General features: G+C 40.4%; 1 protein-coding gene across 1 annotated transcript in view; it reads left to right on the top strand.

The window, feature by feature from the left end:
- The first annotated feature begins 5,126 nt into the window (after positions 1 to 5,126).
- Positions 5,127 to 17,276, top strand: part of Pgant2 (polypeptide N-acetylgalactosaminyltransferase 2) — a 129,692-nt gene continuing 117,542 nt past the window's right edge. Inside the window, exon 1 of the mRNA XM_019045848.2 lies at positions 5,127 to 5,557. Within this exon, the coding sequence (XP_018901393.2) occupies positions 5,468 to 5,557 (90 nt within the window). The 5' untranslated portion in view covers positions 5,127 to 5,467. The remainder of the gene's footprint in view (positions 5,558 to 17,276) is intronic.

A 17,276-nucleotide genomic window follows, 5' to 3' on the forward strand; every position in this document is an offset into this window, starting at 1 on the left:
CCTGCAACATCTGTTGTGAGATAATTCCTCCATCCTGGACTTTTTCTTCATGGAACAGTATTTATTACAAGGATTTGTTTTCCTTGTCAGACTCAAAATCAAACATTTTTCATAGATAGCTTTTTTTTTTACCTAATCTGAAAGAAAATGGGTACCTAAGGCCCCAAATATATTTCAAAGCAAGGGAAAGCTCCTCTTCCCTCGTGGTTATGCTCTATCCTCTCAGATCCAGTCACTCGACTCAAAAATTCATGGTGGAAGTCGCGAAACATGAATCTCAATTGTGACATTTTGAAACCAAAGGAACTCCAACGAACACTCAGATTCAATATTTTCAATTTTCTGCGTATTTCATTAATAGAACTTTTTTGTGAAGGGTATAAAGGAAAATTAGGAGGAAATAATGCTCAACAGTTTTATTCTAAATAATTTAACGTGACAAAAAAGTTTCAAAGCCACACATTTTGAGATGTTCGTGTTTTGCGACTTTTACTATTGATATGTATTTCCCAACCAATTTTTGAGATTTTTCATCTAAAGCCATATTCAGTCGCTCGACTACAGTTTGATGAGGCGGCGCAGTTTGTCGAACCTCGAAAAGAAGGGTGACAGAAAGTTCGACCGCTTGCAAGGTGGCAGGGAACGAGTAGCAAAGGTCGACATCGGCAATGGTCGATTCGTGGCGAACGGTCAGAGGTCGATTCGCGAACGGTCATACGTCGATGCCCGAACGCACCGAACCAATCGAACCTAGTTCACCATTGTGCATTATATTTTACTATTCATTTTATGGGTGCCACACACGGGAGGGATGAGGCGCCCAAAAGTGAGGCTCTGCTGCGCGCGCACGTCGCATGTTTGGATTGTAATTTCGCGGCAGATTCGAACCTAAGGGGCGAGTTCCATAATACATTCTTCTCAAATGCACAGTATTAAAGTAAAAAAAGTCCAGAGTTTTAATCACGATTACTTTAATTAAATTTAACCTCTCGTAAATCCATACGTAAAAAGGGTTTCCTTCTCCGTAAATTTTAACAGTTTTATAGTGAGTTTAGTGATTAAAATTTACAATTTTTAGGAGATTTTTTAAAGTTCTTACTACAAGGGAATGTCTTGGCGAAGATTCTTTACTTTAACTCGCTTGCTCTTGACTTTCACATGGATGAAGCTAGCAGAACTTTTCGTGGAAGGGAGGGGGAGGATACGCTCCCAGGTCGCTCCCTCGAAAAAAAGAAGAAAAACCGCAACAATGATGCTGTGGGATGTTTCTTTTGTGGGGGGGGGGGGGGGGAGCCTCTCGAGAAGGACTGGGCAGTGGGCTCCTCTGATGCCAGCTTTGCTCTCTCTCTCTGATATTTTGGTACCCTGCTACGAAATTTCTTTTCCATTTTACTGTTAGCCTTTCATCCTTACTGCTACACGAATTGTTAATTTGAGAGAATAAGATTGAAGGAAATTCATTTGTGAGCTGTCTGGAAAAGAGAATTGGACGTATTTATGCTACAAGGAAATATGTGCAAATGAGTGAAAGCAAAAAGATTTTTCAAAAGAAATTCAAAAGAAAAGCAAAATTCAAAATGTAATAATTCATACAAATTACGAATTCAACAAATATTGCCATTAATACTTTAATCATCACTTAATCAGAATACTGCTTCTTGAGCACACTGATGGCCTAAGTCCAAAAACATGCATTTTGGATTCAAGACGTTAGTCATTTTCCAACATGTTTATTTTTTCTAAGGAGAAATGATCCCAGTTTTCTCTTTTAATTTCCGTTGATTTCTCTTCAAGACAGAAAGAATATCCTGTAAAAATTTCAGACGTTTTTCTGCAAAGATACTCAGGAGACACATACATTTATTAAACTTAGTAATTGAGGTAGGTACCTATGTGTTTCTAAATGTAGGTACGCTATAGCAATAGACTTATGCCTATAATCATAATTATAGCGGGTGCAGGTACCTATTGCTTTTATCGAGGAAATATTGTTTGAGATTTTTGAAGCTTAAGGATTTAGAAAAGAGACGAGAAAGTGCTAAAGTAAAATTGAACGTATTTATGCTGAGAAGAATTATGCGAAAATAAATCGAATCAAGAGGATCTATGTGCATAGGGCTCACAAGCTACACTAATCTTTTTGCTTTCACTCATTTGCACATATTTCCTTGTAGCATAAATACGTCCAATTCTCTTTTCCAGACAGCTCACAAATGAATTTCCTTCAATCTTATTCTCTCAAATTAACAATTCGTGTAGCAGTAAGGATGAAAGGCTAACAGTAAAATGGAAAAGAAATTTCGTAGCAGGGTACCAAAATATCAGAGAGAGAGAGCAAAGCTGGCATCAGAGGAGCCCACTGCCCAGTCCTTCTCGAGAGGCTCCCCCCCCCCCCCCCCACAAAAGAAACATCCCACAGCATCATTGTTGCGGTTTTTCTTCTTTTTTTGAGGGAGCGACCTGGGAGCGTATCCTCCCCCTCCCTTCCACGAAAAGTTCTGCTAGCTTCATCCATGTGAAAGTCAAGAGCAAGCGAGTTAAAGTAAAGAATCTTCGCCAAGACATTCCCTTGTAGTAAGAACTTTAAAAAATCTCCTAAAAATTGTAAATTTTAATCACTAAACTCACTATAAAACTGTTAAAATTTACGGAGAAGGAAACCCTTTTTACGTATGGATTTACGAGAGGTTAAATTTAATTAAAGTAATCGTGATTAAAACTCTGGACTTTTTTTACTTTAATACTGTGCATTTGAGAAGAATGTATTATGGAACTCGCCCCTTGGTTCGAATCTGCCGCGAAATTACAATCCAAACATGCGACGTGCGCGCGCAGCAGAGCCTCACTTTTGGGCGCCTCATCCCTCCCGTGTGTGGCACCCTTCATTTTATCGTTTGTTGCAAATGGAGCATTATGTATAGGCTGCTTGTCTTTGCCGTGGACGACACTAAAGACCTCTAAGTTTAAGTAGCTCTCGAGAGCAGAACGAGAGCCATAATGGATCAGGAAATTCCATCAATGGTTGTAAATTAAACTAAATTTATGCTTCGTTTCTGACCCTTAAAGTAGATACCTAAGTAAACAGGTCTCGATTTTTAATTTGACCTCGACTGATGAGCAATAAAAGCCTAGCGTATTAATGTCTTCCTTTTCTTCATAAGAGAAAGGCTATGTCCAATAATAGACTTAATTGAAAATGAACTTTGGAGAAACGTTCTCCTCTTAATTTTGCACCATGATTTGAAGAGAGAGGTCTTCAGGATTTTTCCATTCTGATACTTGGAGGGAATTTAAGTTTTTTTTAATATCTTTTCTAATAAGACCCAGCTGGGGCGCTAAGTGGCTTTTTTTATTTATTTTTATCTTTTAATGTGATTAGACATACACATCAATGGTGAACCTAGAAAAATTTCCATTGTGCAAGGAATATGGATTGATAGCATCTCAGAATCGGTGCATTACATGCAATTTTTCTTCATGTACTGATCCGTTATGCTTCAAAATAGTAAAAAATTTAAGAACATCTGAAATGATGCAACTGCAGATAGGATTGTGGTTAAGTGATGTCACCTTCATTATGCATCCCCTTAAAATGGAAGGATTTATAAAATGAACTTCAAATTTCTTCAATGAAAGTGAAAAACTCTTATGAAGTTGCGTGTAAAAATCAATGTCTCATTTCTGTGTTTTCAGAAACAAGTCGCGGTGAAAATGCCTAATTTTTTTTTTAATTTCATGGAAAATAAACTTGATTTTTCTCGTCTTTGAAAGTATCATGTCCTACCGCGATGTGCAAAAAGAATGCTCGATAGGTACCTATGTCATAACTTTTTCCATGTTTGAATTAAAATGTTCCGATTAGGACTAGTGTGAGAAGTTCCAGTTGTACTTCTTTGAGGCTGGGCCTCAGCCGGCTCTTTCACTTTTGCAGTCAAGTATACTTAGTGTTTCATCCTCTTATCTTTTTGTGTTCGTGTTTTCAGCACCCTGTCTCTCTTTAGTAGGGAGCCGAGGCACCCTTCTATGACTCAGTCTTGTCACGTTACAGTATGAGGAACTGCGCAAAAGCAGATTGAAGCAAAGGAAACTGTGTCGGTAGTAAATTCTAGGTATCCTACATGAATGTATTTATTTCCAAGTAACTCCTGTGGGTAACAAAACGTTGGCTTCCACATCAAGAATAAAGTTGTCAAAGTAGAGGCTTGAAAGCAACTTACAATGAGGTAGATGTAAAGACCTGTGATATTAAAGCGTATTAAAGGTGATAAGGAACTTTACCATCGAAGAAATCTTCAGTCATGGCGACTATGACCATGGAGCAGAGACGTTTCCCTCGCTGTATAAGAAAATCTGCCATTAAAGTTTTTCAAGAACAAGAAAAGCTACAGTTTCATCTGCATTTTTCATCAACTTGGTTCTCAAGAAACCTTCAATGATCAGACGCAATGATATGCTCCTTTGGCGTGGTAGCGAGTGGAGATAATCTATGAACTGCTGAAAGACTACTTTTTCCTCAAAAAGTGGATTTTTCCACCTACCTACGCGAAAGTCGTAGAATGTCCACTCAATTAGGGCTCAGACTGAAAAAGAAATTAATTAATTAATTTAAACTGACTCAAAAACACTTCCGGATTGAACAGCTTCGATTAACTTCCCACCGTTCCGACAATGAACAGCAGTGGCTAGGCAAGAAATTACTACTAAACAGGCACACTGCCAAAAAAATAATTTATCCGACGACATGCGAAAATTTATTCAGTGAAAAATATTAGACATTCTTGACTATTAAATAGGTAGATGTACTATTACTATTACTAATGTCCTCAAAGTCAAAGGGGTTAGTTTAATGAGAAACAATAACAAACTCGTCCGAACTCGCCCCGGCGAATGTTCATGACATTCGCGGCAGTTCGCGGAACCATTCGACCCGTTCGCTTCGAGTCGACGACTGCCCTTTTTTCGAATTCGACTTCTGCCGATGTCGACGATTGAACGGCAGTTCATAAATCGCGGCAAAAGCTCATGTACGCCCTCTATCGAGTAATAAACAGAACTATTTTCAATTTGATCAGTTTAGTGGAGGGGGTGGTGAAGAGAGGAGTGGGGTTTCGATATTCTGGTTTCCCCTCCTTTCTCTTATCGTCTCGCAAGCACGAGCACGAGGAGTCGGTCAGCTGATTATTGTTTAGTTTGGAACTTGCGACTGTCGGAAGCTTATCGCCGCGCAATCGCTATCCGCATGTTCCCCGTCATGTTCGAGTCAACTTGTCGGGGCGGGTCGCGTTTTCGGGTCAAAATAATTAACTTCGTCAAGTGTTTATTACCGAAATGAATGCGTTTTGTCTACTTATTGTGTCGTTTTTCTGATGTGAATGTGCGAGTGCATCTTTGTTTACTCATTTGAAGCGACTCACGCCAGTATCCCTCGGTCTATCTGAGTGTTTATGTTCTTACTCTGTTTCTTAAAATGAGACGTAATGTTAAAATATTACTGCTGTTTTCTGTCACATGGATGTTCGTCGTAGTCTACTACTTCCAGACTACCCGGGATTTGAAGGTAGGCCTCATATTCATGAGCTTTTATAATTGCTATTATCACCCACCCTTACTGCCTCAAATTTGAGGTTATGAACGGCTCCTTATCAGTAATGTCGAATCGATTTTAACCGTAATAATTAAGTAAGTGAATTACGCCTGGAAACTGAGTAATTTTGATCAAAACTTCAAGAGGACCTTTCGCCCAGCTACAAAGCACTTCCCGTCAAAGGGTTTTGACAGCAGTAGTTATCGAAAATGAACTAATATATCGTACCTGTAATGTCCATATCATATTTTTTTAAATTTGGGCAAGCATTTACGCACTCCTGGATTTGAGTGTGCACATGAATGTACTTATTTCCTCTCACATTATCTTCTATCCCTTTGAGGCACAATCGTTGAACTCTGCATGCTCAAGCACAAGGTGACAGATGTGTTTCCATTCACACTGTGATCACCGTTTCCAGGATTCATAGCCAACAGATCGAACTCCTTACGTATCTCTAATAAAGGGACAATTAAGAATTCGTTGAAAGCTCACCGTAAATTATTAAGATGTCTCTCTCTCTGGCTGAAAAACTCGCCTATTGACCAGTCAGGAACTTCAAGTCTAGTGAGTCTTAGGAGGATACCTACCAGATTCATAAATAATCATGTAATCTCTCTTGAAAAATCGTCAACATTCAAGAAAATACCCAGGTTGATACTATTTGTTTCTACTGTTTAATATACATATCAAATCATATTCTTGGTACCATTCCTGCTTGACATAATAGCGAACCAATAATTAACATTACATACACATGATTAATTACTTAGAAACCATTAATGGACGCTATTTAGTTTAGATACGCAGTCTTAAAACATCACACCATCCAATTTGATCAATACCACCAAAGATCACTCACGACTGTCTCACATTTCTATTGGCTTTGGATTGCGCTCACATTTTTACTTACTTAGGTAAATCAATGTGAGCGATACAAAATTCATATAAGAAGTTATTTTCTCTAGGAGACACCATGGTGATTGAATACAATATCTGAAGGAAGAAGGAAATAAATTGCTAACTTGTACTCGTCCGTTGTCAGTTTAACACAAGCACTTATAGTAAGTTTTCAGGATCAATTGAATTCCCCCCCCCCCCCCCCCCCGGGAGAAAAAAATTTAATCTGTATCAAGATTCAGCTTAATACTGTTTTTACACTGTTTTCTCCATGTTTTTTTTTTTTTTTTTTTTTTTTTTTTTTTGTCATTTCTTTGTTTTTTACATCCTTATGGATGTAGGCATCATAGTCCTCCGAATTTAAACCCGTAACTGTTGAGCAAAAAAAGGAATCTCTGGGGTCACTTTCCTTGCAAAATTCGTTGAGAAACGAAATTTGTTAAAAAAAAAAAAAAAAAAAAAAAACCCAATTTTTTCACCATTTTTTTCCGAAAGCGTCTTTTACCCACCCACCTCTTATTATTATAAAAAAAAGAGAAAAAAACAGAGAGAGAGAAAAAAAAAGGTTTCAGTTAGAGGCTGATACTTCGAATTCATGCAATGCTTGGTAATACGTGTTTTTTTTTGTTAAACCTAAATCATCAATTTGGCCATTTCCGAAAGGATATGTTTGCTATGGCTGGGTTAATTTATCCGTGCGGAAAAACTAGATCAACTCGTTTACCAATATATCATTCCATTTCCGACCTGGGTACGCGAAACTGAACAATTTGCTAGGAAGAAGGTAATTTTTGTCTTAGCTTTTTCCTATGCTCCAGATAATAAATTTGCTCAGACGACACCTCAACTTGCCAATTTTTGACTGCGCAAACTGTTCGTATATTTCACTCTGTTGAACGAAGATGATGAATCGTCCAATGCATCTGGATAGTGATGACAAATTGTCTGTTTCGGTGCACCAAAATGACGAATTATTGGTTTCAACGTCGTTTTGATGTTTACATACATCGCGACGCGTTAACGTACCAAGCTGAACAATTCAGCCGCATCATTTCATTTCAGCCGAATCTTGGATAGAGCAACGCCGAAGTGCAAGCAATTCTTGATCATGTGAACACCGGTGAAAAAAAATTGTAAGGCCGGTGGCCGGTGTTCGATGACGATAAAATTGCACATTATTTGCATACTTCGTCGTTTTCCCTGACGAAAAAACGTAACTGCATCTCAATGTTGCCAAATTCCTCCTCGCAAATTGCATTTCTACCAGGAGAATCTTCGGAATTCCTAACTGAAAATTGGATTGGATCACTGACTTTTCATCTGATATCAAGCAAAAATCAAACAAATTTTGAACAAAAATTGCACAGGGACATTCTTGCAAAAAATTGAATTATTTGAGCCGATTTTGCAACCCTGGAATGGAGTTACGTTCGCTTGTCCAGGAAATGACGATTTGTGGTGATTTACGTGTTTCTTGCCAATCCGTGGCGAAAAGCGTCAACATTTTCATAAAGATTCAAAAAAGGTCATCCATTTTAAATGTTTGACGAAAGAGGGGTTCTCTTTATAGGAAGGCTAAGAACTTTCTGCATCCCTGAAGCAACAGTCGGTTCAACTTTTTCTGATTGTAATCAGGCAAAGATGAAGCTCATTCCGTGAATCAAGTTTTCTATTTGTACCTAGATGGTCGGTACATTTCACCGTAGGAAGTTTGCTCTCTTGGATTTTGTTGGCTGAGGAGACTGTGTTTTTTTAAAGTTTTATATGTTTTAAAAGTTTTCAAGAGTTTTGATTTCATGAAGTAACACGTCGCCCAGACACACGATATCGCAGTATATCCCAAGGGAAATACGCAAGATCTGAAGATGGCATTAACCCCGAAATGGCCATCGTCAATGTCAATAAAGAAAACCAACTCTACAATTACACTGGGGGGGGGGGGGGGGACGACACATTGGATCTAGAGTCCAGACTCTTAAAAACATCGACAAAAAAAAATACTCTTGATTCAATCAGATTTAAGCTTAAATCAAGAACCCAGCCTTTTAATTTGAGCGGATTTCCTTATGATTTAAGCTTAAATCTGATTGAATCAAGAGTCCTTTTTCTTGTCAATGTTTTCAAGAGTCTGGACTCTTGATCCAATGTGTTTTTTTTTCCAGTGTATCGGGGTGAAGATCATTTTTTTGTTTTATTATTCTAATGCAATTACGTCCTCTGATCAAGGATCAACTATCAAATTTTAAACGGATTGATACCGTCGAAACAATCGGATCGTACATAATATTCAAACCAATCACATGATTGCACTCGATGCTCCTACGAGTAGCAATAGTGAATACCACACTGGCCGTAACGTAAGTCAAAGTCACGTTTACTACTGTCAAGGGCTCGCGTCGTGTCAACGAAAAAACGCGCCCGTCAAAATAATTTAAGCGGACAAAGCTCAATCGAATCCGGGGACTATTATTGTGCGAAGCTGTGGGGTCTTCGAGTGGGGGGAGTGGGGTCGCGGTGCGCGGAACCCCAACTTGAAGGCCATAAGTGACAGGGTCAATATACGAAGAACCGTCGATGCTTTGTTGTGCTCCTCGCAACATCTCTCATTGTCACGGAGAGATGAGAGAGCTCGCCCGCTCGGCTCAGAGGAGAAGAAATGTTCACATTAACGTCCTCGGCCCGGCCGACCGCGTGTACAGTTTTTCATTCCAGTTGACCTTGGTTTAAAGTGACCGTTAGGTGGGAAAAACGAGGAACTTCTCCGTAAGAATCGTTGTTTTGTCCGGTAAAGCTGGGCCGTCGGCCGGCTAATGATGGAAACCTATTAGGATCGAAATTCCATGACTATGACAGGAAACTGCAGGCTGATTGTTGGAATTGATAGACAAAGCGATAGACAAAGAAGACTTACGGAGTATGGAGCGATCATATTGGTTAATTTGGGTGGTTCTTATAGACGAAGGGAGAAATAGGTGGAGTAACTATCGGGTCTCTCGTGAGTTGCCGTTAGTTAGTCTAATACCTACCTCCTTGTCCATTGCAACCACTCTCTTTCACCAATTGGATCCCTCCATATCCTTTTTGTACTTTTTGTCTATAGCTTGGTCTATCAGTTTCAACAATCAGCCCGCTGTTCTCTTTTGCTTAAGTTTTCTTTAGTTCGAGTTTCCATAACACCTTGAACGAAGCTCAGAAGAAACATCACTTCAAAGTGAAAAACTCAGAATTTCTGTATTCTCTATATTCTTGTATTTATGAAATGAACTTTTTTTATTTTTGTCGCTGCAAATTTTCAAATCATTCATAAGTCCAAGAATCCCATGAACTTTGGCTAGAGAAAGCTCCGAAAATTCCAGGTACTTCTTTTCAAAGTCCTCAATGGCAAGTCGCTATACTCAGAAAATGAACCATTATAAGAGAAATTCGTATTTTTCGCGAGGAAGGTCATCTCTGTCTGGTTGTGATGGACTGCGAAACACTCGTTGTTTTTTGCGTAATTCAACACACATTATGATCCAGATCACACTCCCAAGTATGATTTTTGTCCACAAACCACACCATTTTCGAGAAAATCGCTGATGAAATTGTCTGTACCAACACCTATTACCGTCATCGACCTCTCTCTAAGATAGGTACCCGAAATATGTACACCTTTTTTTCTCTCTCAGACGACAGTATTAGTCTATACAATCTACCCGAGTCGAACTATCATCATTCTGTCGTGCTAAGGAAGAACGCCGTATGAACATTCGAGAGTTGCCAGCTTTCCTTTGACGAAATGTTTATTTTTGAGGAAAATTATGAATATTTTTCCTTGAAATTTTCAGGAACTTTAGATCAAAATACGAACAAAGTTCTCTGAAAAATTGGAAGAAAAATATTCATAAGTTTACCAGGAAATTCGTGTTTTATCGAAGGAAATTTTGCAACGCCTGAAGGTTCATACGGCGCTTTTCCTTAGCACGGCAGCATTGCAGTCGGGCAGATTAATTCGAGCACTAGGGCAAAAAACACGTATCCTTACCCGAAATTTACTTCTGCCACAAAAAGCTTAGGGCTGTAAATTTAATCTCTACCCCGGAACTGGTAGGCGTGCGGCCCGCGGGTCGATAATCTTTCCGATCCTACGAACGAGGCTTGCGCGAAAATTGTGAGAAGCCCACGGAAATTGTGGAAAGCCCTCGGATTTGTCGTTGCGACGTTCGGCGTAGAAATGATAAGATAAACGTTAAAACGTCCGTAAATAAGCCCGTCTTACTACCTATTTTAACGGTTTTCTACCCAATTTTTCGGCTCTCGCAAAATTGTGGAAAGCAGGGGGCTGATTATTGAAATTGATAGACAAAACTATGGACAAAGAATATATACGGAGTATGGAGCAATTCTGTTGGTTGAAATGGGTGGTTCCTATAGACTAAGGGAGAAAATGATGGACGAACCATAGGGTTTCTCGTGGGTTCCGTTAGTTGGTCTGTTACCTATCTCCTTTGTCCATTGCAACCACTCTCTTTTACCAATAGGATCCCTCCATATTCCTCTTGTCTTCTTTGTCTAAAGCTTTGTCTATCAATTTCAATAATCGGCCCGCAAGGAACTTTATCGATCCCTGGTGCGGCTATCTGGTTACTGAAAGAGAACGAGTGGTATGTAGCGTAAGCCGTCGATTGGTTCGAGAAATCGGCGCGTGCACTGAAGAAGACTCATACGATTATGCTGACCCTGGTAAAAATTGGCAGTAGAATCTGTGTTCCAAAACACCATAGACCTACAGCCGGCTGTAAGATTTCCAATAGCTTCTATAGCCGGCTACACAATTTTTTATAGCCTTTTATAGCCGATGGCGATTAAGCAACAGCCAGGCGATAAAGTGTATGCTAAACGTTACTAATTACGGATGCTAGGACTTAGTGAGTTTTTGGAATACTGCTCTCTTTTTGGGCCGTAGTATCTTGATTTATTTTGCGAGGAAAGCTCCGTACTTTTGATGGATGCCTGCCATTACTAATATATCAGAGCACCTTCAGTTTCGAATGATACTGTGCAATACCTCTGGTGTGAAATAGTTGCTTCAAGCGCCGTGGCATGCTGCGGTGCGGCAGGCGGGCAGCCAGCGCAAAACGCGCATTGGCGCCTACAAACCTAACAGGGATACTTCACGCGTTGCGCAATGCGTGAAGTATCCCTGTTAGGTTTGTAGGCGCCAGTGCGTCGCCGCTCCGCTTTGTGTTAGGCTCTAATATTTAATCTGGCGGAGTCAGCGTTATTCAATTCATGATTTTGAAATGTTTCCACATCCTGTATGGATTATTCTCATTTTAATTGATGAAAAAAAAATATGCATTAAAGGCAAATATAATGTGTGTTTTGTAAATATTAAGGTGGTTCCGTATCAAACTTAACGATTTCTTAAGCACACGAATTTCTGCACAATTTCTTATAGCCTTTTATAATCGATGGCGAAAAAGCAACAGCCAGGCGATAAAGTGTAAAGCCCGGCGATAGGAACTATAGCCCGGCTGCATAATTTTTTATCGCTTCGTATAGCCCGGCCGTATGATTATCTCCGCATTCTACAGCCAGCTATATGATTTTCTGTAGCCTTCTTTAGCCGGCTATAAGAATTCCCATGGTATTTTGAAACGCAGCTCTTATCGCCAATTTTTGCAAGGGGAGGAAAAACACCATATGAGCATTTGAATGTTGCCTAATTTCATCCAATTTAACACAACATTCCTAAGAAATTCGTAATTATTTTTCTTTGAAATGGAGATGTTGCATGTGTGAGGAATTTGCGATTTGACAATTGATTCTAAATGCTCTCAAGTTGAGGCCAAAATGGAGGGGATATCCCACGCTATCCTGAGAGTCCACGCCTACATCAAGACAAACTCTCCATGCAAAGATAGGGAGCAAATACATCAGCAGGGATTAGCATTCACTTTATTTGGAGACTCTAAAACTGGAAACCCGGCAGCCCTGTCAACGTATTTGCTCCCTATCTTTGCATGGAGAGTTTGTCTTGATGTAGAGGTGGACACTCGGGGTAGGGGGGAAGGGATATCCCCTCCATTTTGGCCTCAACTTGAGAGCCTTTTTTGAGTTTGGGGGTTGATTTCAGGGAAAACCAGTGGCACCATCGTCTTTCTCGCGAACTTTTACGTAAGAATCTATTGTCCAATCGCAAATTCCTCACACATGCAAAATCTCCATTCTCCAAAATTAATGTTTGGTCAGGGATGGTTTGGCAACATCCGAATGTGTTTACGGTTTTTTCCCTAGCTTTACTGTAGTATGGCAGCTTTTACCCCTCACCTTGAAGAAAGTGCGTGATTTTGCAGTGGCATGGGAAAGCTGACCGACTGTGAGTACGCTTCGTCTGTTGAGTGGAGCGTGCGAAAGACTTCTATCACGCACTGCACCACCACATGCTTACCATTCTACGTTCCATACATATGCCGAATGAGGGGGAGGAATCACCGTGTTCTGAAGGGATTAATTGTTTTCTTTTTTTTAAAAATTCGGATTGAGCTCTTGAAAATCGAGTCGCCTGTTTTTTTTTTTATTTATTTTATTAACACAAGAAGGTTTTTTATCCCGTCAAAAACTTCGCGCTACTCAGAATGCGCTTACCATACGCATGCTAGGGTAGTATACTATCAATGACAAAATGGTGAACAAATATTTAGGAAGAGTTATACGAAATAGTCCTATGCTGCCGTGCTAAGGAAGAACGCCGTATGAACATTCGAGAGTTGCCAAACTTCCTTCGGTAAAATGTTCATTTTTTTAGGAAAATTATGAATATTTTTCCTCGAGTATCTTGCTTCTGATGGGTTTTCCGGAAAAATTTGAAGAAAACTAAAACTATAAACTACGTATTCAAGTACGTTTACTAACTCGACCAATGCAGATTTGAAGTGTGCGGGGTTTTTTTCTTTTTCTATAATATAATGAGGGTTTACAAACCGCTGTAAATTTTTAACATTTTCCCATGGTTGCGTTCAAAAAAGGCATGGTAGTTTAAACCACACTTCCAGCTGATTATGGTGCCATCCAAGAAAGATGCTCGAATCAGCTAGAAATATGACCGAATCAACCACATTTCTGAGAAACTCTATCAATTCTTAAGTTACAGAGAGTAAATTCTACCAAATTTCTTAGTTAACGTCAACCATACTAGCTAATTTTAGTACCATTCATAAAATATAGTCGAATCAACAAACAATATCGTTAAATCAACCATATTTTTCACTATAGGTATCACTTTTCTTCCGTGGGCGAATATCATGCTCGAAGCGGCAAGCCTGTCCGTCGTCTTGTTCGGGAGCTTGCGTGGGGGGAGGACAAACTAAGGCTGCACTTACAAATTGTGAGCACACATCCAAACTCGTGTTTTTGATTGCACAATTATTATTGGATTATAAAGAAGAGCTCGTCGCCAGCCACGATGTGAGAATTAATTAGCGTTGTAAACACGTTTAGCACCCGGTCCTGTTTGGCTGAGGCGACGCGCATCGAAAATTCACCTGATCTCCTTCGATCATCAACGCTTTTATGATCGCGCCGTTTGAACTTTGCCTGGATTCGCCTGTAAACGGGTCATGGTGATGGCGATGGTGATGATACCTCTGTTTATGGCGGTGCTCCAACCAGGGCCGTAACCAAGGAGGATTTGGGTTATATTCCTTAAAACCACAAAACCCACCCACCAAACAAAAAAAAAAAAAAAATCCTATTTGAATTGTTTCTATTTCGGAATTTGATTTCGAAGCGGAGAGTTTACCCCAAACGGTGCTCAAATTTGAAGTTAAGTAACATAAAACCATTTCTCTGAATAATTTCTCAAATTTGAAAAAATCCACCAGCCTCAATTGCCTTAGGTCTGACCGAAAATCGCCGGTTGAACATATTCTTTTTTTAATGCATGGTGGGATATCGTGGGAAAAATGCATGAAATTTTTGTCCTTTTGGCTCGAAAAATCCGGAAAAATTGAATAATTTTTCCTGAAGATTGAAAAGTTCTTCCTGGAAAACTGTAGACACTCTGTAAATGTACTGCTTGCACTGACTTTAACACGAATTGAATGCTCTGTGGCCCGCGGTGGCTTGAGAGTTTCTTTCGAGTTGGTGTAGTCGAACTCTGACGTACTTGAACGACGCACTGATATTTCTTCTCGAAAAAGAATTGGTGTGGTGTATCCAGATGTACCAGTTCGCGAGTAGTATACGAGCGTAAATGTAACAAAGCGCCTTCATCCGATAGACTTGAATTAGATACCAACCCTTGAATACAACTATTCGTGCTTGATGGATGTGCGTGTTGCGTGAGAAAAATCGAAGGCGCTCTGGCTTTTCTTTCCCTCGCAGCGCGGGACATAGCATTGCAGCTGCCGCTATAAGTTATTGGCGGGACTTCTTTTGATGGGTCATGAATTCAAAATCAAAGTGTCATAGGCTGTTTTCGGTGTGACTTCTCTTAGGGACATTTCCATCGGGCCCAAACAGAAACCTTACCTATTTCAATGCCAACAGTGGAAGTACATCGGCACTCATCGCATAACACATTCCTTTCTGTGACGGGTCATTCCATGCCAGCTGGTGCCACTTTGAAAGAGTGACCCTCTCAGAATTTGATGAAATTTGACACACTTATCGACCGTGCATAGCTTAGTAAAAATCCAAAGTTGTAAGTTGATACGACCACCCGTTGGGCTTTTATGAGACACTGAAAGTTCGCAAAAGTTCGCCTCTTTTGAGGGATGTCACCACTTCAGTGATGTGTAACTCCGGAACGGTTCATCCAAAATCAACCGTCCTGCGGACTGATTGATAGACAAAGCGATAGACAAAGAGGATATAGGGAATATGGAGCGATCTTATTGGTTGCAACTGGTGGTTCTTACAGACTGAGAGGGAAAATGATGGACTAACTGTCTGGTCACTTGTCGGTTGCCGTTAGTTAGTCTATTACTTACCTCCTTTGTCCATTGCAACCATCTGCTTCCACCAGTAGGATCTCACTATATCCCTTTTCTCTTCTTTGTCTTTAGCTTTGTCCATCAATTTCAATAATCGGCCCGCAGGCACCGTTGGAAAGCTCTGAGAAAGAGCTTTCCAGACATGTACAACAAAATTGGGCTTAACTCAAAAAGTTTTTTTGGCGCAAATTTTAATTTTCAAAACGATATAACTCAAAATCGGACCTTTTGATTTCTTTGAAAATTTCGTGAGACGTGGATGACAACTTCGTAGGTTTGGAGTACTCTGTAGGTGTATGATCGTGAAGATTCGCCCCCTTTGTCACGTTGCCTTGTGAAGCCGCAAGGTTCAGTCGAAAGTTGCGCTCCTCTGGTGAGACAGAATTTAATATCCTTTGATGAGTCCCTCGAAACGTCATTATTAAGAAATTCTCCAAGTATCGCGAACTTTCCTCTAATAACTTTTGAATTTCAACTTTCGCCCGTCATCCGCTGAAACGGACCTCATCGCGGTAATGATGATTTTCTTACGACAGTGCCGTGCGGTCAGGAACAAGAAACTCGGAAACTTAAGTCTAATCAAAACAATGCCCGCTGTCCCCAGTGGAAAATTTCACTAGGCGAAGCTTGCGCCTAATTAGTTTCCCGACTTTCAGAGTGAAACGGAGATCCGTCTTTTTGCCTCTTACATTTAAAAGGAACCAAGCGAACGGTTTGGATTTACATCGAGAGTTTTGCGGGGGAAAAGTACCTTTTTGGAATAGTTTCGGATTGGTGATGGTATGTTTGGTAGGGATGCTTAAAAAATTGGAGGATGCGACAATAGATCATACAGATTAGACATAGACAGGTTAGAAATAGTGGTTCCTAGGAATCCTATACAGTTGCAATAAGCTTATTGCAACAAGGTAGTTCAGTTCATGCTGAAAATAGATAAGAAGGCTCTTCTTGAAAATTGCCCTTGAAAATATTTTCACACCGCTTGGTTCCATTAAAGCAGGTATTGGTTTCGAATTTTCGATGCTCAAGTCAGATTTTCCTCTAACTGGCTCGATGGTGTGGCTCAATACGCACGGTGGTGAGATAGGTGCGAACCTACTTTATACAATTTTCTTTCGTGTTTTGTATTCTTTTAGTTAATTCGGCTAGTCAATCAGAACAGCTAAACCGGACTTAAGTGCAGTCGAGATTCGTCCTAAATAATATATATGAGTACACTGGGAAAAAAAGTCGCTTGTATCTAGAGTCCAGACTCCTTAGAACAATGACAAGAAATACTCTTGATTCAATCGGATTTTTGCTTGAATCAAAAGGAAATCCGCTTAATTCAAGAGGCTTGGTTCTCGATCTAAGCAAAAATCCGATTGAATCAAGAGTATTTTTTCTTGTCAGTGTTTTTAAGAGTCTGAACTCTAGAGCAGAGCGGCTTTCTTTCCAGTGTACGGTGGGAGGACCAAGAAAATTCGGCCCCCGTATTTTCTACACGGTGCGATAGCGGCAAGGCAGAGGTCAGCGCTCCTGGCAGGGGGAGATTAGCGCTGTCTTCCGGTTCGGGGCTCATTGATTTGTCGGCCGGTTCAACGTTCAAGGGGAAAACTAATTAGGGACGCTCGACGCACCGGGCACCGCGCACCGCTACGCAAAGCACATTTTCCTCCGCTCCAGCGCACACTCCGCACTCGCGACGCCCGCGACGCGACAGCGCGAGGAGGGCGCCGACGCCGCGACGCGACGCGGCCCGAGGAAAACTCATTTGCCGCGGCGAGGCCGGAAATGCGAACCGTCGCTTGCTCTGGAACTTTTCTTAATTACAT

This window comes from Bemisia tabaci, chromosome 3, assembly GCF_918797505.1.
Source record: "Bemisia tabaci chromosome 3, PGI_BMITA_v3".
NCBI classification, from domain to species: Eukaryota; Metazoa; Arthropoda; class Insecta; order Hemiptera; family Aleyrodidae; genus Bemisia; species Bemisia tabaci.